Source organism: Podospora pseudocomata (genome assembly GCF_035222375.1).
Source record: "Podospora pseudocomata strain CBS 415.72m chromosome 2 map unlocalized CBS415.72m_2.2, whole genome shotgun sequence".
NCBI classification, from domain to species: Eukaryota; Fungi; Ascomycota; class Sordariomycetes; order Sordariales; family Podosporaceae; genus Podospora; species Podospora pseudocomata.
The window spans coordinates 2,390,206-2,410,657 of NW_026946366.1; the positions used below are offsets into that span (position 1 = coordinate 2,390,206).

At 52.8% G+C, this 20,452-nt stretch overlaps 7 protein-coding genes across 7 annotated transcripts; 5 read left to right on the forward strand and 2 right to left on the reverse strand.

The window, feature by feature from the left end:
* Positions 1-30: 30 nt before the first annotated feature.
* Positions 31-1,272, forward strand: QC762_211585 (uncharacterized protein; the record flags this gene model as incomplete). Its single annotated transcript, XM_062888056.1, has 2 exons — positions 31-859; positions 959-1,272. The coding sequence occupies 2 exons, from the start codon at positions 31-33 to the stop codon at positions 1,270-1,272; spliced, it is 1,143 nt and encodes a 380-aa protein (XP_062746252.1).
* Positions 1,273-1,521: 249 nt separating this feature from the next.
* QC762_211590 (uncharacterized protein) lies at positions 1,522-2,829 on the reverse strand. The gene is made up of 2 exons (XM_062888057.1): positions 2,211-2,829; positions 1,522-2,132 (listed from the first exon to the last, which is right to left on the reverse strand). Exons 1-2 carry the CDS (start codon positions 2,514-2,516, stop codon positions 1,998-2,000), a joined length of 441 nt encoding a protein of 146 aa, XP_062746253.1. The 5' UTR covers positions 2,517-2,829; the 3' UTR covers positions 1,522-1,997.
* On the forward strand, positions 2,727-4,455 carry QC762_211595 (uncharacterized protein; the record flags this gene model as incomplete). The annotated part of the gene is made up of 2 exons (XM_062888058.1): positions 2,727-3,708; positions 3,774-4,455. Exons 1-2 carry the CDS (start codon positions 3,704-3,706, stop codon positions 4,453-4,455), a joined length of 687 nt encoding a protein of 228 aa, XP_062746254.1. The 5' UTR covers positions 2,727-3,703.
* Positions 4,456-4,585: 130 nt separating this feature from the next.
* Positions 4,586-5,748, reverse strand: QC762_211600 (uncharacterized protein; the record flags this gene model as incomplete). The annotated part of the gene is made up of 3 exons (XM_062888059.1): positions 4,586-5,081; positions 5,161-5,636; positions 5,704-5,748. The coding sequence occupies 3 exons, from the start codon at positions 5,746-5,748 to the stop codon at positions 4,586-4,588; spliced, it is 1,017 nt and encodes a 338-aa protein (XP_062746255.1).
* Positions 5,749-7,144: 1,396 nt separating this feature from the next.
* Positions 7,145-9,408, forward strand: QC762_0044260 (uncharacterized protein; the record flags this gene model as incomplete). The annotated part of the gene is made up of 3 exons (XM_062883403.1): positions 7,145-7,434; positions 7,511-8,038; positions 8,143-9,408. Exons 2-3 carry the CDS (start codon positions 7,850-7,852, stop codon positions 9,406-9,408), a joined length of 1,455 nt encoding a protein of 484 aa, XP_062746256.1. The 5' UTR covers positions 7,145-7,434; positions 7,511-7,849.
* Positions 9,409-9,541: 133 nt separating this feature from the next.
* On the forward strand, positions 9,542-12,944 carry QC762_0044270 (uncharacterized protein; the record flags this gene model as incomplete). Its single annotated transcript, XM_062883404.1, has 2 exons — positions 9,542-11,365; positions 11,423-12,944. 2 exons carry the CDS (start codon positions 9,542-9,544, stop codon positions 12,308-12,310), a joined length of 2,712 nt encoding a protein of 903 aa, XP_062746257.1. The 3' UTR covers positions 12,311-12,944.
* Positions 12,945-13,375: 431 nt separating this feature from the next.
* On the forward strand, positions 13,376-19,938 carry QC762_211620 (uncharacterized protein). Its single transcript, XM_062888060.1, has 2 exons — positions 13,376-19,018; positions 19,083-19,938. Exons 1-2 carry the CDS (start codon positions 13,854-13,856, stop codon positions 19,312-19,314), a joined length of 5,397 nt encoding a protein of 1,798 aa, XP_062746258.1. The 5' UTR covers positions 13,376-13,853; the 3' UTR covers positions 19,315-19,938.
* Positions 19,939-20,452: the final 514 nt, after the last annotated feature.

Sequence of the window (20,452 nt, forward strand, 5' to 3'; positions counted from 1 at the left end):
GTCTCCTCTTCTGCATTATCAAAAACAGCCATGAGTCCTTCAAGCCCAGTCGGTGGTAAGCTGCCTTCTTACGAGCCAGTTCCCTCTGTCGACATCGACGAGAAGGCTGCCATCCAGACACCAAAGGATCTCGAGGACGGCCAACCACAACCTCGACGCAAAACCATGACTTTCTGCCGAAGAGCCATGTTGGTCTTGGGCCTCACATGGCTGGTGTTGACCGGTGTGGCCATGGCCGGCCCTCACCCGCGGTGGAAGATGCCGTGCCATCAGGCCGAAGGCCAGCAAGAGGTCGCCGATGCCTCAAGGGATTCATCATTCTCAACTCTACTGAACGCGGCATCGCCCAAGTCTCTTCACGACCTTCTCCACCGGTACTTCCCCGAGAAGTTCCAGGACGGTGTCTGGCCATCGGAGCGCGATGCCGTTGCGGCCGTTCACCAAGCCAATGCGGCTCTGGCAACGTCCATTGTCCAACTGGCCAAGCGGGACGCGAACTCGACCTCGAGCGAAACCTCCACTAGCGTGCCTGAACCCGAGCCCACAACTTCAACGTCCTCTAGTTCTGTGCCCCCAGTTGAGACCACCACCACCACCACCACCACCACCCCAACCAGCACCTCGGCCATCACTCCCAGCAGCAAGCCGTCTCCCACGCCCACTCCCGAGCCTACTCCTACTACACAACCTGGTACGTCCCTCACGAGTCCCACAGGGAACACTCTTCCCCCGGATGACCCTTCTTCTTCTGTGCCGCGGACGACTGTTGGTGCGTCTTCCACCTCTATGGCTTCGTCGTCCTCTTCGTCGTTGTCGTCGTCCTCTTCATCGCAGGTGTTGTCTTCTGCGGTTGATGGAGGTACGTTCGGCTTTTTAATTCTCGACGTTTTGCTCGACGTTTTGCTCGACGTTTTGCTCGTTGATATGAATTTGGAGTGATTGCTAATAGTCCTCATAGAAACGACTTTGACGACCTCTACCATCCTGCCTGATGAGGAGACGTCTACTTCTACACCTCCTCCCAACACGAGCAACACGAGACGTACCTCTAGCTCTATCGTCACCACTTTCACTCAGACCTCCAATGGCAATGTCATCACTGTCACATCGACGACTTTTGTCTATGACATCCCGGTAGAGACGACGCCAGCGGGTGCTGAGGAGCCGACTGTTACCCCTAGCCTCCAGAACGGGGCTCCCGGGATGCAGAAGCAGCAAAAGGGGTCGTTGTTGGCGGGCGTTATTGCTGCGATGGGCATGTTTCTGATTTAGTGGGTGGAATTGGTGCGAACACAAACCGGGTGGGAATGGGGGCCCCCTGTTTGTTTCCTGGCGGGCATTGAGCTGGGGTGCTTCATGGTGGCGGCTCTTTTCTTTCTGATGGTGGTTCTTTTCTTTCTGTCGTTCTGCATCGCAATGGGTCTTGGTTTTATTTTCAGGGTCTTGGGGTTCATCATTTCTTGTTTTCTTGGCGAGCCGTACTGCGTCATTCACGGCCGGCGCAGGCATCACATTCATTACGGGAGGGATATACACATGGTAACAAAAGGGAAACATATGGCATAGATGGAACACAAACACATGCACAGAGAGAGAGAAGGGAGGGAATGTACATATATACGGGTATTATAATTGGTGGATTAGAGGGATCAATGGATGGGTAGGGAGCAGCTTTTGCTGTAGCTATGCTGACATGATGATAGAGGAATACTATTGACATTACAAAAAGAGACATGAGTGAGATTGTGATCCTACGAATTATATCTCTCTCCATCATTCGAATCCCTAGCCTCTGCCATGTTTTGGAACTCCAAAAGTATAGGTAGTGATTGCGCATGATCTCGCTTTATTTATTATGGCCGCTATGAGAGTGATTTTGGGTATCGAAAATAGCATGGAGAAGTAATGTAAACAAGGTGTCTCTGGTGAATGTCTCGAGTTGGAATTGTGCCCCCTTTTTTTCCCGGACATTCAACAACAAACAGGCGTGATGTGATTTAACCGGGCCCAATCTTTGGCATATCGTGGTGCTCGCTCAGCCTGGAGAGGTGGGAATTCAGCTCCTCGACGCGCTGCTTGTGGGTTTTGAGGAGTTCGGGGCGGAGTTTGCCCGAGGAGGTGAGTTCTTGTAACTATTGATACAACACCCGTCAGTAACAGCACTGAAGGATGGGATGGTTGGGGGGGGTGGGGGGGTGGTGGAAGCATACCCTCTTGCGCTTTGCCTCTAGGAACCTGCGCTCTGCTTCTGTCTTTGGGGGGTCATTATCGTCGTTCTCCCCGTTTTCTGGTGGTGGTTCTTGGGATGGTGAGCGGCATTGGAGTTGTTTTTCTGAGTCGGGGGTGGGTTCGGGTGTTGGTTTGTCTGCTGGGGGACCGGTAGAGAGGTTCTTTTCTAGGTCGGAGGGTTTGGATTTGGATTTTTTCTTCTTCTTTTTTATGGCGCCAGGGTTGTTGGAGACGCCTTTTAGTTTGAGGGTGCCGGGGACTGCGGCGCGATAGTCTTCTGAGGCCATTGTGGGCGGGGGTTATAGGGGAATGGGGGGATGTGGGAGGACGGGAAGGGTGGTGATGATGGGGTTGATGGTTGAACTGCGGCGACTGGAGAAGGCGGTGGAAGATGGCAGGGTGCGATAAGATTCAGATAAGATACAGACATGTGTGTGGGGCGAAAAAGCGGGCGCCGTGTCGCGCCGAGAAAAAAAGCACAGACCCGGACCCCACTGAAAAGTTTTGGGGTATATCTTTAGATTTTGCGGTGCGAATTTGACGGTTTCTTCTTTTTCTTCTTTAGATCAAAAAGTATTCACGGAGCTGCCACGACCGTCGCTAGTATCCCACGGCGTCTGGTTGCCTGACCCTCATCTGAGAGTCGCGCTCCGGAGATTGAAATCCTTGATAGGAAGTTTTGCACCTTTTCCTCTGTGGGTGTTAAATGCTGAATGATTGGAGACAATTTTTTTTGTTTGCTGTTGATGATGGGGATGGAGGGGCTGGTTGAGGGCTTCTCGGGACCTGGATTATCAAGAATTACGATTGATTGCTGTGATTTTGCTGCCAAGTGCTGCGATTGCTCTGCTATCAATCAAGTCATTGCCGTCAAGCTGTGATCTGCAACGTTTGTTGATGTGGGCTTCTCGTGGTGTCGTTGGCATTCGTGATCTGTGATCCAGGCCCGGGCTGCCCAACTTCCATCACTGTGATAATTCTTGAACACTTGCTGCTGTACGTGCATTTCAACGCGACTCTTATCTGGTCCCTACGCTCTGGTTTACTTTTGTGTTCGTCACTGGCATCCCGACGTCTCAGAATCGTCCCAGCTCAGTCCCTCATGTGGTCGCGTCTCCCGCTTCCTCACCGACGACGTAGGAATGCTTCTCATATGCCCCCATTCCCGAACCAAGACACCACAACATAGCTCGGGACGGCCGTCCAAATTACTCAGGCGTGGGAGATAACAGTTTCATATCAGAGATGGGTGATCGAGTGATTCTGTTCTGGCATATAAGCCACGATAGACACGACCACCATGGCGAGCTCTTGTTCTCCTTTTTCTTTCCTCAAGGTTTGGATCATTCAACCGTAGTCGCTCTCTGTGTTTTTTTTGTTTTTCTTGACAGACAACCTCTTTTGACTTAAGTCACTCTTTTTGACTTGTTCTTCTACTACTACACTCCTTTTAGACTCTAAATTCATCGTCGTCATGTCGTAAGCTTCCTCCCCCCCTTTCTGTGATATATATCGACCGGTTGTCTAATGATGGAGAGTAAAAGTGAGTGGATAGGCACCCACGGACTATACTCCGCCTCTCTCCTCTCCTGCGACCCCCCCGAGCCTACTTTTACCCGTGAATGGGCCATCAACTTTATCGCTGCCGACGCGAGCTCTTCCTGGGATGCTACTTATACGATTATGCAAGAGTTCACTGGCGATGCCAACCTCTGGTCTGTTCCCGAGAGCGGGATCCCCCCCAACTTTGTCCAGACTGCCGTCAAGTGTGCCGGGTGTGTCGAGCCGACTGTTACGATCACTTGCCCGAATGTTTTGGGGACGGAGGCTGCTGTTGTGGTGGGCAATGGTGTTTGGGCTACTGTTGCGCCTGAGGCTGAGGTTGAGGCTGGTGCTGCGGTGAATGGTGAGCCGGGACGGGTTGCGGCTGTTTCCGGGGGTGATTGGGAGGGGGGTGGTGCTTGGGAGCTGGTTGCTTCTGGGGAGGGGCCTGACTTTGGGTTGAGCGGTAGTCTCTTGGGTGAGTCTGGGGATGGGAATGGGGAGGAGGCTGTTGTTGAGGGTGGTGGTGCGTCGGCTGCTGGTGTTGTTGCTGCCCCGGCGGGGGTTAATGTGCCTACTGGGACGGAGGAGAAAGTTGCTTTTGCTACTGCTGAGGCGGGGAGCTTGACGCTCAAGAGGGGGTTGATGTGGGGGCTTGCTTTGGGGTTGGTGATTTTCTTCTAGATGACTGGGGATGTTTTGAGACGGGCGTTTCTTCTGTTAGGTTTGGGATGTTATGATGTACCTTGGCAGCAACATATGGCGTTTAGGAGACAACACACGATCTATTCTTTTCTATGAAAGACAGTCTTTATCAGAAGTTGACGCCGGTGTATGGGCTTTGGACACTGCCAAAGCCTTGCGGACAAGCCCTTCCCAAGGCAGTGCTGCCACTCCTTATGTAGCAGATCTTCCCTGCTGCGCAAGCATCACTTGTACAGTTTGGACTCCTGATACTACTCTTCCCTTGGTAGGTGTTGAACAGACTGACCAGCCCTTTGTCCTTTTCCATGGCTTCTGTGACTCGATGCCAAAACGTGGCGTTTAGAGGTTCGCCCTCGGGCCAGTCTGCCGCTGGACTGTAGGCCTCGCGTGTAGAGTATTCGAGTTGGAAGACCGGCCCTGTACCATTGAGAGTAGTGAAGGTGTTGACGTCAGCGTAGTAAGTGTAGGCTTCGAATATTTCCCATGTGCCAGTGTCGACTTCGTACAGGCGGTAACCCGAGTTCAGGTTGGTTAACGGGGTCAATGAGGGGCCGGTCCATGCCGCAACAAGAGCATCATATGCTGTTTGTAAAGTTCCATTGTTACTGTAGAAAATGGAAACTTGGTCTGGCAGGAATTGAAGTCAGTTTGGAGGCCCTTGTAGCAATATCAAGAATCAAATACGTGCCTTCATGGGTGTGACCGAAAAACACGTTAGCAATTACATGCGGAGAGTATCGCTCAATGATTTGATAGAAAGCATCCGACCCCCCAGGGAGAGCATTTTGGCCCTGCCAGCCGGTGGGCACATGGCCCATGATCCATACCCGTTGGCCTTCGTCCTCAGCTTTCTGAAGCTCTTCGACGAGAAAGGAGAAAATTCCCGAGTAGTCTGGGTTGTCAGCATGTAGAAATGCAAAAATATTGGCTTGGTACCAAAAATCGGTGTTGATTGTAATAATCCTCAAGCCCAGCGGATGGCCAATAGAGTAGCCGCCGTAATGCAAAGAAGCTTGGGTCTGAGTAGCATTGTCGATCCAACCATAGTGCTCCCAGAGCTTGGAGATATGATCGTAGTGCCAGGAGAACTGTTGGCCGAGAGGCCCGTTGCGGTCGATGGAGTGAGGACTTTCGAGGTTGGTTGGGACTGAGTCGTGGTTCTGGATTTCGTGAGTAACTTGACAATCTTGATTAGAGATAAATGGAGGAGACAACATAAAAACTTACACCAAGTGCCGCATAGATGGGCCCCCCGATGTATGCCTTGAACATTTGCCAAACGGACACCTCCGTGGAGTGTACATATTCTCTTCCGCTCGCACTTTCTATTTCATGGGCAACCAAGTCGCCACTGTACAAAGTAAACGCTGGCGGGTTCTCGATTGAAACACCAGTCAGGGGCTGAATGGATTGGAGCGCGGCAAGTGCTAGGTAGTAGGGAGAATCACACTTGTAAGAACCAAAAAGTGGTGCCGGCTGATTGATAACAGCTTGAGTTGAGTTCAAGTTCGAAAAGTGGGTTGAGGAGATCCTGCAACACATCCCAGCAGTACAGTTTGCTTCAGAACCAGTTTTGTATCGGGTGTCCAGGTGAAGGTCCGACAGGTGCAGGACCTTGACTCTTTTCCCGCTCCTGGATGGTGTTTTGGTTTTTTCCGGCCTTGGTTTTGGAAACTGGACTTTATATGGAACGACCGTAGGTGGAGGGCAGAAAGTAGGACTCAGCCAGGCGCAGATATACTGTCCATCCAGTCCCGATACATTGGCAAAAGTCAACACTTGTATCCATGGGGCGCCGTAAGTGGCGGCCTGGTATGTCTGCTCACACACAGGTGCTGTTTGAAATCCTGTCCCAATGCAAAGGGATATCATAACCTCAGGCAACCACGCAGGCGCAAATCTGGCCACGGTTTGACCGACCAACAGGGAAGCTGTGCATTTGGAGCAGTTGTCTGATGTGTTGGTTTCCAAGATGGCCCAGATTGAGTTGATGGCATCGTGGACTAGGGTGTTGGCATCTTTGTATGTCAGGTTGGCTAGAGCTGGGGGATACAGAATTGGGTCCAGACCATGAGTCGGTGTTCTGTCTGGGTTTGTGAGGTTAAAAGGGAAGGTCACGTTTGACACCGGGTCAATAATCACGGGTTGAGCTTGACTGTCCGTGGTCGGCCCAGGGGTGACTGATATCAAGACAGTCAAGGTCAGCTTTCGAGGATCACCCAAGGGCGTACTTTTGTGACTACGAACCATAGTAGTTCTGAAACACCGAAGTCGGAAAAGCAGCAGGTACGGTGAACGCAGATAAAAGACTCGGTTCGCCATCAGTGATACTCTGCGTAGATGACACAGTAGTTCCTGAAACAACCGAGCCAGGTGATGTCCAGGAGGGGGCCAAGAGAAGAAAGAGATGAGTGATTGGCCACATTTCCAACTTTAACATGAATCAAAACTTTTTGGGTGTGAGGGGCATGACGCAAACTACATACATATCTGTGATCCCAAGTCCCTTTGCACAGGTGAGTGCTTGTGTAGCCTGGCTTGTGTGAACGGCTGGTTTCTGAACGTTTGTCGTTACAGCCGAGTCTCAACGGCCAGAACTAGCTTCTTGCCGATGTTGCCTGTCTGCTGCCTGCTGCTTGATGAAGAGGTCATGGAATAATCTTCTCCGCAGTCTGGAGCTAAGATGTGATTCGGCTTGATAGGTAGACTCCTCTGATATCGTGGCTCACCAGAGCAGGCGGGTCATTTACTCTTCATTGTCGACTGTCGACAGTCGGCCATCAATCTTCCAAGCCGCAAAGGGAGCCACTGTAAGCTGGGGGGCAGGTGAAATTCTTGAGAAGACCTTGAATTAACCTGACCCGCGAGGAGAGACCTACATGTTATCTACCTTGCAGCCCACAACCTTTTCCATTTCCGTTCTTTTGCCAGCACCATTTTCCGCCAGCAAACAAGCAAGTAAGTAAACCAGCCGGGGCCGGGGCCGGGCTTACAAACAAAGAAATAGACTGACCAGCGCCGTGAGCGAACCCAGATATCCCAGCACCAAGAACCGTTTCGACGCGAAAACAAACACTTGCAAACCCACAACCAGAGACTTGCTTGGACGGCCCACAGCCAAGCGAAGCGCCTGAGCACGTGACCTCCCAGAGACCCGCCCGAGCTAGGTAAGGCTGACCAATCAACGCGTGTACTCAATTGACAGGACCCTTGCCAAAGCGTGGCTAACTCGGTGCCAAAGGCCCGGCTGTCGCAGCCTTCCCAAATACCCAAGACAATCACCAAGGCGCTTGGTCGCCGGTCTGTAGTACGAGTTCGCGTCCCGTCGCGGAAGCCCACTGGCAGCCTTGCCCATTCTGTTAAAAGGTTGCCAATGCCTGCCAGAAGAAAGGCCAAGTCCAAACCGCCCAAAGCCAGACATCGCAAGGCCACTCGCGATCCCACTCCTGAAGAGGAGTACCAAGTCCGCAGCATCCTCGACGAGAAGGTCGAGCGCGGCAAGCTCCTGTACTTGATAGACTGGGAGGATAGCCCCGAGGGGCAGACCTACGATCCAACCTGGGTACTTGATGATTCCTGTGCTGTTTAGCTTGCCTGTCAAAGCTGCTTGTCTCGTTCAATTCCCTGGGGACGCGCTAACCGCCATGGGGTGTTTCCTCTTCTTAGGAGCCTGCCAAACACGTAAACGAGGTAGCCATCAACGAGTGGGAGGCCGAGAAGAAGAAGAAGAAGAAGAAGAAGAAGAAGAAGCTCCTCGCTGGGGAAGGTCAGGAGAGCAGAAAGCGATCAGCAAGCTCTCTGCCCGAAGCCGCCGAGGACGAGAACGAGGAAGACGACGCGAGACCTGCGAAGAGGGCCAAGGGCGACGACTCAGGCTATACATCGCCAGAGCTAGAGCTTGGGGTTGAAGTTGATAATATTCCTGACAAGGCAGGGAGGCAGCTTGTACTGGATATTCATCCGCCGTCACAAGTGGATCCTAACGACTATCAGTTGTTTACAGCATCTCAGCTCTCGTCTCAAAACAGCAGTCAGCTCGATTCCACATCCCATATCGATAGCAACGAGGCCTCATCTGGAAAGGTTCTCAGCCAGCGAACCATACCTGATTCCCAAGCCACTGGCGAGTCGGAGCTCAGTTCAACGATCTCGGAGATTGTGCTGGCTAGCCAATCGCAAGGACGGAGAGTGGGTTCCCTCGAGCGTGAGGAGCAACAAGCGTTGGATTCTCAAGTCGCGAGCGAACAATCGCAGCGGGCAGAGTGTGAGCAGCAGGTCGAAGAGTACCAGCAGAAGGTGGGGCAGAGCCAGCAAGAAGAGCAACAGCGCAAGGAGCAACAAAAGTCCAGCCGGGAAGAAGAACCTCAAGTATCGAAAACGTTGGACCACGACGAGGGGACGATATCAGAGTCTCTGATACCATCGCGCCAACCTGATCCATTACATCAATCTGCCAACCACAACACGCCACAGGCGTTTCGAGACGAGAATAACCAGTCACAGAGCAGCTCCGTGTCGGGGTTCTTGACGCAGCCCGACTACCCTCACCTCAGCAACGACCCCTTCGGCGGAGTGGAGTCCGCTGTGGCTGAGGCTTACCAAGGCAGCGAAGTGAATCGAGATAGTCAAGTTGCGATTAGCCAACAACGCCGCACGCCTGCACCCATCGAAAACTCCTCCATCCCAAGTGTGAGCAACGCGCCGCGAGCTGATTCACCACAGGTCACCTCACCAGATATCTCGAGCTCCAGTTGGCAGTCGCAGCAAGCGCAGTTGGTAGATCCATTTGTGCCACTTTCGAGCCACTTGAACCAAATTCGAACTCAAAGCCAGGAGTCGAGCCAAAGGGTCGAAGAGTTCGTTCCCGAAACGGCGCAAAAAGAGAGGACTCTGGTTTCCAACAACGAACACCACAAAACCACCTGTCAGTGATACCCGCTTGGCCAGAGCCGCAAGTTCCGGTTCTGTTCCGCCGCGCAGTTCTACCTTCCCCACTACTCAATCTCTCCCTCAACGATCAGAAACTGAAACATTACGACCAGTCTCCAACAACATTCGAATCAAAATGGGGCCAACGCCGCCATCTGGCAAGCAGTCCGACGCTGTCGCAGATCTGAGATCAGCCCTACCAGACTGGATGCTGCATCCAGAACCTGAACCAGAACCGCAGCCAGAGTTAGAGCCAGAGTTGGCAGTCCACCAGTCGCATAACCGAGAGCCTTCATTTCCAGTATCGGAAGAGGCTCAGTCGCAACCTCCACCACCCCCACAACCTCAACAATCTTCATTTCCCGTTTCGGAAGAAGCCCAGTTGCAGCACACAGAGCCTGCAGTTCCAATGTCCGACATGACCCATTTACATCACCCGCAGCCGTCAATCTTATCCGAGGCCGGTCCAGGTCCAGGTCCTTCTTCTCCCTCCATTGCGGTACCAATATCAAGCCGGAGCCTTCCTCGGCGTGACGCAGTGGAAGAATTGCGAGAAGCCATCGGTCTTCACGATGGCAGTTTGTTTGAGGCCCCACAAAGCCACTACCCTGAGGAAGCCCTCACGCTTTCTTCCACCGAGCTCCCTGTTATCGGCAGCCATCATCAGCACAACACCGAGATGGAGTATGAGAATTTACCAACGACAGTTGCTCCGTCGGATTTAACGACCTCTTTGGATCTCTCACACGGTGTAGGCGAAGGCCCAGCCATGTCGAACCCTCTGTTCTCGGTTCACGATGTACAACCACTGGGGACCGCCGAGGTGGATTCCGATCACGACGCGGCACACGACATCGATGAAAACCCTATTGAGCTTCGACAGTTCGTGGTAACCCTACCCATGGCGGCCAACACCCGGTCGCTCTATGTCGATGTTATTGCTCAAAATCTGCAGGCGATGACTGAGTTTGGCGATGTCTACTGCGAACCAGGCTTGCAAGCTCCGGACGATGCTCTGACGGCCAAGATTGATGCCTTTTTCAGGCGATTGAACGACCTGGTTGACCTCCCAGCATTCGACGACGACACATTCCATCAACTCAACTCTGAAGGCATGCTGAAGCATGCTATCAATTCCAATAGCAAGTTCTCCTTTGTCTATGAGTTTCTCAAGACGCTGCGGTGGCTCAACGACCGCATCTTAATCGTGGCACGCCCAGGAAGGACCCTGAAATACCTTGAGGAAATCGTCGCACAAGAGGTTCCCTTGTCCCAGCTGAACAAGACGTATGCAGTCTTGAGTACCGAGTCGCCGGAGCACGTCAGCGAGGCGGCCAGGGTGATTGTGGCAGAAGCTGGCCAAGATCTTTCCAAGATTGGCGGGCAATTCGATGTCGTCATTCTCTTCGACCATGAAGCCAGGCAGGTCGACCTGCCTCCCAAGCTCAGTTGCGAATCGACAATATTCCTGTCCCTCGCCACCATTTGCTCTTTGGAGCACATTTTACTACAGCTCCGTGAAATGCCTTCGTATCCCGATATGTCACCTCTGGAGATCAGCAATGCGCTTTGCCAGGTGACCGCATTGCTGGTCAGGCATCTCAAGGACCCCGAATACGCACCTCCACCTCATGAGGTTGCCGCCGCATTTGCCAGCTTTCTGGAAAACCCCGAGAACGATATTGATTACGTGTCTCAACCCCTCCCAATTAGCGTGGACGAGATGTGGGAGTCACAACCCCAAACTCAAGCTGATAATGGCGAGTTGGGTCGTCGGAAGCGTCCCTTGGATGATGACCAAGATATGATGTCGAAGCGTCGAAAGACCACGCGAGCTTCGTCCTCGGTGCCCATGTCTGAGCTGCTGAGAGACACTTTGGCGCGCCACCCTGTTAATAACGAGCGGTCGGCAGAGATGGCCGAAGTGCCGGTTGCCCAGTTGGAGGGTATGGCGTACCAAGTAAGGAAACTCCCCATGAGACTATTTTGGAGACCTAAAACTGACTGGCATTTCCAGATATTCAAGCTTGAGAACCGGGTTGACGATCTCAGCACCGTGAACGCGAAGTTGCGTGCAAATACTGATCCTCTAGATAAGGAACTGGAGTCATGGAGAGGCACCCTCAACACGCTTCACGTGAGATATACAGAAGCTCTCAACGACCGGTCCGACTTTGAGAAGGAATGCAAGCAGGCCAACAAGGTCGCGGCAGCAGCCACGGAGAAGCTCGAGAATGTCAAGGCCGAGGTCGCGTCGCTCAAGGAGCATAACAAGGCGCTTGAATTCAAGCTTGCCGAGGCCACACTGGCGATGGAACAGTCAACCGTCCCCGACATTGCCCGGTTTGCCCAGCTCGAGAAGGAACTCGCCGAAACCAAAGCCAGGGCAGAAAAGGCTGAGAAGAAGGCTGCTGCCTTGTCAAACGAAGCCGACTTTGTCCGTCAGAATTACCAGAACGCCTCCAGTTATCAACAGGAGCAGAACCACGAGATGAAGAGGCTCAGGGAAGAGATTGCAGTTCTCACTACGCGGGCCAACGAGAATATCGTCAAGATTCAGCAGATTCACGCAGCCAATGAGCTGGCTTATCATCAGCGTCAACTTGCCGAACTACAGGACATGGTCCGGGATCGCGAAAGGGAGCTGGATCTTTTGAGGACGGAGAATCAACAGCTCAAGAGCGGCCGCAGGGAAACGAGGGGAGGAAGCACCCCGCGCAGCCCGCGGATAGGCGCCATGGGAGGGGTGATGCCCAGCCCGAGACCTGGAAGGGGTGGTGCTGGCAGCAGGGGGACTAGTCCTGCCGCTGCGGCGAGTTCGGATCCTGCCGTGCCTGGTATGGCCTACGCGCCGGCTGGGGCGAATGGGCGGCGGCATCACCTTCGCGAACACCTTCGCGATTAGAAGAGGAGGGTAAACGATATACGTTTGATGCCCCATGTCGGTCTCTTGCCATTGCGGCAAGCTTATTCACCAGTCTGCACTTATTTATCATACGGCTATCAGTTTTCAGTCGTCATTGGACAGGACGAATGGCACAACGGCAACGTGGAAGCTCAAAGATTGCTTGGTTTACTGTACATATTTGCGTGTTTAACTTGCATTTCGTGTAATTGGGATGGGGAGTTTTCGGGATACTGGGGAAAGCATTGTATTGGGGCAAAAGAGTATATACTCTGCCTCTTATTGTTCAGGCGCAGTTTACGCAGCATCAAAGGGGAAATGGAGCGCAATAATCAAGTTTTATGTCGTTGGTCTCGGCTGTTTGGTTTTATTGGTTGCTGCATTTCTCGAGGAAAACTATCAAGGCAGATAAGGGAAGACTATACCGTTAGGATGGTTAAGCATGAAAGTTGTTCTGGGTGCGTGCTCTGCCGGGGAGCTGTTTGAGTTTGAGGGCAGACATGTGGTGGTATTGTTTTGTTGCAAATGATTGATTAGTTAACACCCGTGAGCAGTCGATACGTATCAGTGTTGGGGAATACAAATGAGTGTGTGTTGAGTGAAACAATCGAAGTTGCTAGTTGTTGTGTCTGCCATTCCAGCTGATGATATGAGTGGCTTGTGTGATCCCAAGTAGAATGGTTGAGTAAATCCAACGTGACACTACCACCATACTGGACAAATAATCATCACTAAGACTGCTTAATTCGAAGCTGGTGCTGGCATGAGGTTGTGGAAACCTTCGGTGTGGCTGAATGATGGCGTAACTGAAACATGGTCGTCTGAGTGTGCTAAAAGAACATGAGCGAGTGGCGTAAACGCCCATCTCTTATGGTGGCATCAGCATTTCCTCCCAAATGTTGGAGAGAAATCCGATCTCTCCAAGTTCAGGGGTAGGGGGACGATGAGGGTTAGAGTTACACAACTGCTACAACTACAACAACTGTAACATCTTGTCTCTGAATATCTTCTGATGTCCGAAAAATCCAGGCAACAGTAGAATTTGAGGTACGATAGCTGTTCCAGTGCTTTCTTCCTTTCCTCGGGAGGTTTCTTTCACCCGCGTGGGCTTTCACCTGATTACAAAGCACAGGCAACCTGGTGGGCTTCCAGCGTCGTTGCTCCGAGGGCGGGCGGCGATAAGAGGGTGATAAGGCGCATTGCCTGCCGCTGAGACGCCCAACGTCACTGGCCTCGCCGCCTCATCTGCAGCCTGCAGCCTTGGTGCCTTCTGGTCCCTCAAGGTGCAGCAGCTGAGCAAGCTCAAGCCCCTCCAAGGGCTCTATCGGTCAACGAATTCCTAGGACTTTTCGATCTCTTTCCTTTATGCTTTCGCCTTGTTTTCCTTTCGACTTTTACAGCTAGAGAAGAAGAAGAGAACACATTTCACGATCGGATTTCTTATAATACAGTTTGTTTCCCTTCCGAGCACCCCAGTAATACAACCTTGTCGGCATCGGCCCCAGGACACCAATACCGATATTCCAGCCGCTTTCGAAAAGCCATGGATTACGCACGGCTTCGTGCGCAAGCCTTGAGCAATGGTGACGACGAAGAAGCGGTCACTGTCGATACCCGCGCCCTAATCGACAAGGTCTTGGCGAGATACTCTGGGGAGTGGACGACCCTCCGAGAGCTGATCCAGAACGCCGCCGATGCACAAGCTACCACAGTCAAGGTCAAGTTCGAGACAATACCCTCGATCAGCGTCCCGCTTCCACAGACGACGAACCAGTCCGAGGTGCTTAAACATGCCGTCCAGAACCATACCCTCCGACGATTGGTGGTGCAGAACGATGGCCAGCCGTTTACAAAGACAGACTGGGCGAGACTGAAGAGGATTGCGGAGGGAAACCCGGACGAGACCAAGATTGGCGCTTTTGGGGTTGGGTTCTACAGTGTCTTTGCCGACTGCGAGGAGCCATTTGTCAGCTCGGGGAGCGAGGCGATGGCGTTTTACTGGAAGGGGAACGCGCTATTTACGAAGAAGTATTCGCTGCCGCAGGAGCAGGTGACCAAGGACACGGCTTTTATTCTGGACTACAGGAATACGACGACGCCGCTGCCGAATTTGCTGTCGGTTAGCCAGTTCCTTGCTACCAGTTTGACGTTTGTTGCGTTGGACAGTGTGGAGTTTTGGATTGATGACTGGAGGATATTGTCACTTCAGAAGAAGTCGTCGCCAAGCTTGGGGGTTCCCATTCCGAGGGATTTGGAGACGAGAGCACAGGGAGGGCTTATGAAGCTGAAGGCGGCCGGCCGCACAAGCACACAGATTGATGGGACGTTTATGAGTGTTATCGGGTGGAAGCCCCAAGCGGTTGCGGCCAATAGGAACAGTGAGCAGCATGTTTCTGAGATGCCCTCACTCAGGAGTTTCTTCTCGAAGCTTACTTCGGCTACTTCCCAGGCGGCGGGACTGAGAGGAAAGGCTGCTAGGGAGGAGCAGGTTGTACAGGATTCCATTGCCGAAGATCTCACGGCTTTGTCGACATCGACCATTTTTCTTCGGGTTACTGCGGCTACGATCGAGACGAATGTTGGTGCCAACTTTTCTGCTGAGCTAGAGCGAGCTACCAAGAAACCGCCACCTAAGGAGACGAAGTTGTCGATTTTGACTTCGTCGTATGATGAGACTGTTGCGTCGGAGATGTCTGCCTCCAGCCAGGCTGCCAAGGTGGCCGATATCTTTGCGTCAGTTTTGCCTAGCAAGAAGCCGGGTGGTCGTGTCTTCATTGGTTTCCCAACTGCCCAGACGACTGGTGCTGGCATGCATATTTTTGCGCCCTCGGTTATCCCGACTGTCGAGCGCGAGGCTATCGATCTGAATGCTCGATGGGTACGGACATGGAATCAGGATATGTTGCGCGTGGCAGGCATTCTTTCCCGTCTCGCTTTTATCAACGAGATGGCGGACCTGGATGAGAAGCTCAAGCGACTGTCTACCGACAACAAAAAGGGGCCACCGCTGGCTGATGTGGAGAAGTTCGCGCCAGAGGCTCTCCATATCCTCAAGACATACACCTTTTTGGACTCTACGCCTAGCGCTCAGGTGGGCGAGCTCATTGAAGAGGCTTTTTGGACTGCCTGGAAGCGTCCTACGATTGAGGTGTTTTCGTCGAGAGGTGTCCTGTCCACCTCCAAGGTCCGAAACTCGTCTGAGGAGGTCAGCAAGTTTGTTGGAGGAATTCCGGTTATTCTAAACTCGATGAAGAATGATCCGTTCATCAAAAAGTTGATCGAGTTTGAGCTGATCAAGGATGTCACCGTTGACGATATTTGTCAAGAGCTGGGCTCAAAGGCGATGGACAAGGACCAGCTTCGACATTTTATTCAGTGGATTTCGAATGCCGCTGCCGCTGTAGATTATTCTCAGCCCGACCTTAGACGACTTTTGGATGTTGCTGTCGCGACTGTTAGTGAGGGTGGTGACTCGGGTGAGATAGTCACACTGGGCACGATTTTGTTCTACCACAACAAGAACATTCCTGCGACGCTCCCAGTGCCGCCGACTTGCTTGCCACATGCCTTTACGGCTGGTATTCCTGAGGTCAAGCTTCGCGCTCTCGGGTGGGAGCCTCTGGGGGTTGTGCCGTGGCTTCGGTTTTTGATCGAATCTGCCGGACAAAAGGAGGAGCAGAATCTGATGAAGAATGCTTCGTTCGCGGTTCAGGTCTTGACGGTACTTTCAAAGAGCTGGGATAACCTCAGCCCAAGCTCAAAGTCCTCGGTCGAGTCGGCGTTGCGGAACATCACGGTTATGCCGACCAAGATGGGCATGAAGAAGCCAAACGAAGCTTTCTTTCCCTCTGTCAAGTTGTTTGATGATCTGCCAACGCTCGAGGGGTGTGCCAATGTCAAGGAGAAATTCCTCACGACCCTTGGAGTGAGAAAGACAGTTGATCTGGACACCATCTTCACGCGGCTGTTGAGTCCAACACCTACTTCTGCCGGAGGAGCCGCGCCACGATGGAGCCATATGGAACTTATTCGGTACCTTGCTTCGGTCGAAGCTGATATCCCTGCTGCTGACTTGAAGAAGCTGAGAGAGTCAGCTCTCTGCCCTGCCGAGGATGGACCTCGTGGTATGGAGCCTGCAAAGGGCACGTCACGTCTCTACAAGGTTTCTGAGCTATTCGAGCCAAAGGATACGCTCCGGGCTTTGCGGTTGCCTATTATCCAATGGCCCGGACCTCCAGGTAGCTTCAGGGCCACCGGCAAAGAGGGGCGATTCCTCGCCACGCTTGGTCTGCGACCTTATCCTTCGGTCTCTGAGTTGGTGGACATGATGGCTTCAACAGACGACGAGCTTCGGAGAAAATCTATGACCTACTTTATTCAGAACCACTCGGTCAATGGGTATGCTGTCTTTGACATCTCCAAGACTCCCAAGGCTATCCTCCCGATTGAGGGTGATGAGAAGGCGCTGGTTTCCCCATCGCAGTGCTTTGTCAATGAGCGGGCTTCTGTTCTTGGTCACAAGATCCTCCGGAAACAGCTTCATGACCATGCGCCGAAGTTTGGTGTTCGGCGCGACCCCGACATGGCGCGTTGCGTCGACAGGCTCTTGGCCAACCCGCCCAAGGACCGCAGTAATGCTATTGCTGTCTTTGAGTACTTTGCCAGTCGGCTCGCGGACCTTGACATGAGCGCCCTGGCGAAGCTGAAGAATGCTGCCATCGTCCCGGTGGTGAGAAAGAAGGGCACATCGTTTGGATTCGGCACCAAGGCAGAGGAGTCGATTGTCTATGTCAAGCCCCAGAACTGTTACCTTGGCAACTCGACCACCTACGGGGACATCTTTGACTTTGTTGACTTTGGTCAGAACGCTAATGCGTTCTTGTTCAAGTGCGGGGCGCGGACGGAGCCGACAAAGCATGAGATTGCCACGCTGGCGTGCAGTGAGCCGGCCCGGCTGCTGAGTGTGATGCAGAGTCCGGATAGGTATCTGAGTCTGCTGAGATCGCTGGCTGAGGACTGGAGCACGTTGAGGAAGGATAAGGAGTTGATTAGGAAGATGAGGTCGTCGGCTTGGTTGCTGGGGTCGATGGAGTTGGCGACTAGTAAGCCGAAGGAGTCGGATGATACGAGTTATGAGGAGGAGGATGCGCCAGTGAAGCATTATGTACTGGCTGCGCCGGCTGATATTGTCATTTTGGATGATTACATCAGTTACAGGCTCTTTAAAGAGTCACTGCTGTGTGCGCCGGAGGATGAAGCCATTGAAGCTTTTTACCAGGCGCTTGGGTCCGAGAACTTGGGGAGTCGAGTCAAGGAGCATATTCTGGTTGGCACCAAGAGATCGAGACAAGATGGAGCAGAGTGGCTGAGAAAGCATGTGATTGAGCGGTCCAAGATCTTCTTGCATGAATATGCGAAGGACAAGCGGGAGCTGGTCAAGAGGGATGCGAAGTGGTTGGAGGCGAATCTTCAGGTCATTTCTGTGTCTTCGGTTGGACTGAGGCGGTCGCTTCAGGGACACAACAAGTATCATCAGGAGAAGCGCTCTGCGGCTAGCACCCAGGGCGACAACTGCTGGATCCTATATGTTGCGGCTGAACATAAAGATGATAAGCCGGACATGTACCAGGTCGGGCAGGCCATCTGCCAACTTTTGCTCAACAGGCCGAATCAGTCGGCCTACTTCTTTTTTGAGCCGTTCCTGAAGCTTGGGTTGCTTCAGTTACGGGATCGTGGGTACAATGTCGATCGCATCCTGCGTGCCAAGGCTGCTGAGGCCAGGATCGCGGAGGAAGCGAGACGCAAGGCTCTCGAGGCAGAACAGAGCAAGATTCGGGAGCGGGAACAGGAGTGGGAACAGAATCGTGCGGCAGAGGCTGCGCGTCAAGAGGTTAAGACGCCCACTCGTGATCAGATGCCTGGTGCCTTCCACGATTCACCCGAAGATGACCATGCTTTGGCTCCTCCGCCGCAACAACAGAAATACAGAAGGGGCTTCTTTTCTGATTTGACCAGACGGCTGGGACTGGACACCGGGGATGACGGCGAGCAACAAAGGCAACTCGAAAACTTTGCACCTCCCTCCCAACCTGAACGAGACACCAAACGCCCTGTCTCCTCGGGAGAAAACAAAACCCGCAAAGCAGACGACGGCCGCGTCACCTCCCCAGCAGTCGTCCAGCAAAACCTGCTCAATGCGATCAACTCGACCCGCGCTCACGACTCGACCAGCCTCTTCTCTCCCCCTACCGAGAGGGAAGTCAAAGAAAAGGCTGTCTACTGCGACACCACCCCGGCACAAAACATCACTTTCGCGGCGGAGGCACCCCGCGGAATGCGAGTCTTTATCTCCAAAGACATCTCCACTGACGCCTCAACCTTTTTGGCGAACAATATCGCCGAAATCAAGCAGTTTGAGCTGTTGCTGAGTGACTGCGGGGAGATTTACCGGTTACCGGCGAAGGCGCTACATATCTTTTATGATGAAACGGGTGGGACGATTGCTTTTAATGCGAACGGGAGTGTGTTTTGCAATTTGAGGTTTTTTAACCAGCTTCATCGTGCTATGGGGGATAATGGGATAGGGGTGGGAAGGGAGTTGAAGGGGCAGAAGAGGGTGGAGGCTACGACTTGGTGGTGGGTTGTGTTGGCGCATGAGCTGGCGCATAATCTTGTGAGGGAGCATGATGCGAAGCATAGTTATTATACGTAAGTTCTCACTAGGGGGTTGGGATGGGGATGGATGAATGGGGGCTAACATTGGGGATGACAGGGAGAGCTTTATACAGCAGTATTTTCCGAGCATGATGGCCAAGGCTGTGGGTTGGATGGCTGAGGGTGGGAATGCTGGGAGTGCCTCCGGGGGTGGTTCGGCTTTGCCATCCTCGGGGAGACAGCAGGGTGTTCCTAGGGCTGGTACGCAGCAGAGCACCGCTAGTACTGCTGCTGCTGCTCCGCCGCCGCCGTATACCGAGGGACGGTTTGCGGGGGCAGCAGCCGAGTAACGGGCTAGTATTGGTGAGGATGAGGTGAGGGTGTTGTTGGGATAGAGTATGCAGGACATTGGAGTTCTGGTTTAGACACAGAGGGCTGGCTGGCTATACATGAGCACGGAGCAATGGTTTCTGGATTCTTTTGCGAGAATTTCGGGATGGAACAGGATAAGACTTGATGGGTTCGGATAGGAACTGGATTAGTGCATACCGCAGTAGGTAGGAATACATGTAAACATTATTAGATGAAGATCAGATGTTGGCGTCGGGGTGTGCTCGGTGTGTTGTTCGTGCACTGGGTAAGAGCGGGAGGCGAGGATGTTTTGTGTTATGAGAGAGAGTATGGCGCTAGGATATTGCTTTGCCCCTGACAGGCACAAGACCTCCGTGGTTTTGGGGTGGGTTCCGGGGTAAGTTCTTCCAGTGTCAGCTTCCGGACTCTTGAACGACAGGTCCGGTAGGCATGTACCTTGTGGGCGGAATGGCAGTTCGGACATGCGACGAACTTTGACAGGAAACTTATTGTGCATTCAGTCTCGGTGGTTGCTCGGGGTGTTTCTTATTTCTAGATGGCGAATGGTTGTCATCAGGAGGTTGATGGCACTAGGTAGTGAGTGTGTGGGCATCACGGTGTCGGCAATAGTACACACAAGTTAGGTATCCAAGTACGTAGGTGCTCAACCATCCCTGAATTGACAACTTGTTATGATTTATCTGTTTCGGGATGAACTTACCCCCGCACAAAACACACCTCTTCCACCACGCTCACACTTGTAACCGAGAGACAACTCTTTCCTAGGAGAGTATTCTGTGATCAAAAAGGCCGATTACTACCATGTTTTTTTGTAGGGCGTACCTAACGTGAATGATGCGAGTTTGAATGTCCGACGTTAGCCATACTGATACGTTACCCCGCTTCGGGGCGTCATTGATGAAAGGAAAGAGCGGGGCAGGGGGGATGGGATGTAAGGGGGGCGTTAGTCGTACTCGGGGGGGGCCAAATGCCGAGTGAAGACCGAGAATGCCGTTCGTTTGAAGTACCGGAAACCACCAGGCACGGGAATGAACTGACCGAGCGGTTGAAGAGAGACAGTGCGTTGCAGATGTCACTTTGATGATGGGAAGGTTTTGTGGTGAGGGGTTAGTGAGG

What these genes read in the sequence shown, in the direction of transcription:
- QC762_211590 (XM_062888057.1), bottom strand. Translation starts at nt 2,516, where the DNA reads ATGGCCTCAGAAGACTATCGCGCCGCAGTCCCCGGCACCCTCAAACTA. An exon ending in TAGAGGCAAAGCGCAAGAGG is followed by an intron (nt 2,133 to 2,210) that starts GTATGCTTCCAC and finishes TTGTATCAATAG; the next exon opens with TTACAAGAACTCACCTCCTC.
- QC762_211620 (XM_062888060.1), top strand. Translation starts at nt 13,854, where the DNA reads ATGGATTACGCACGGCTTCGTGCGCAAGCCTTGAGCAATGGTGACGAC. An exon ending in GCGAAGCATAGTTATTATAC is followed by an intron (nt 19,019 to 19,082) that starts GTAAGTTCTCAC and finishes TGGGGATGACAG; the next exon opens with GGAGAGCTTTATACAGCAGT.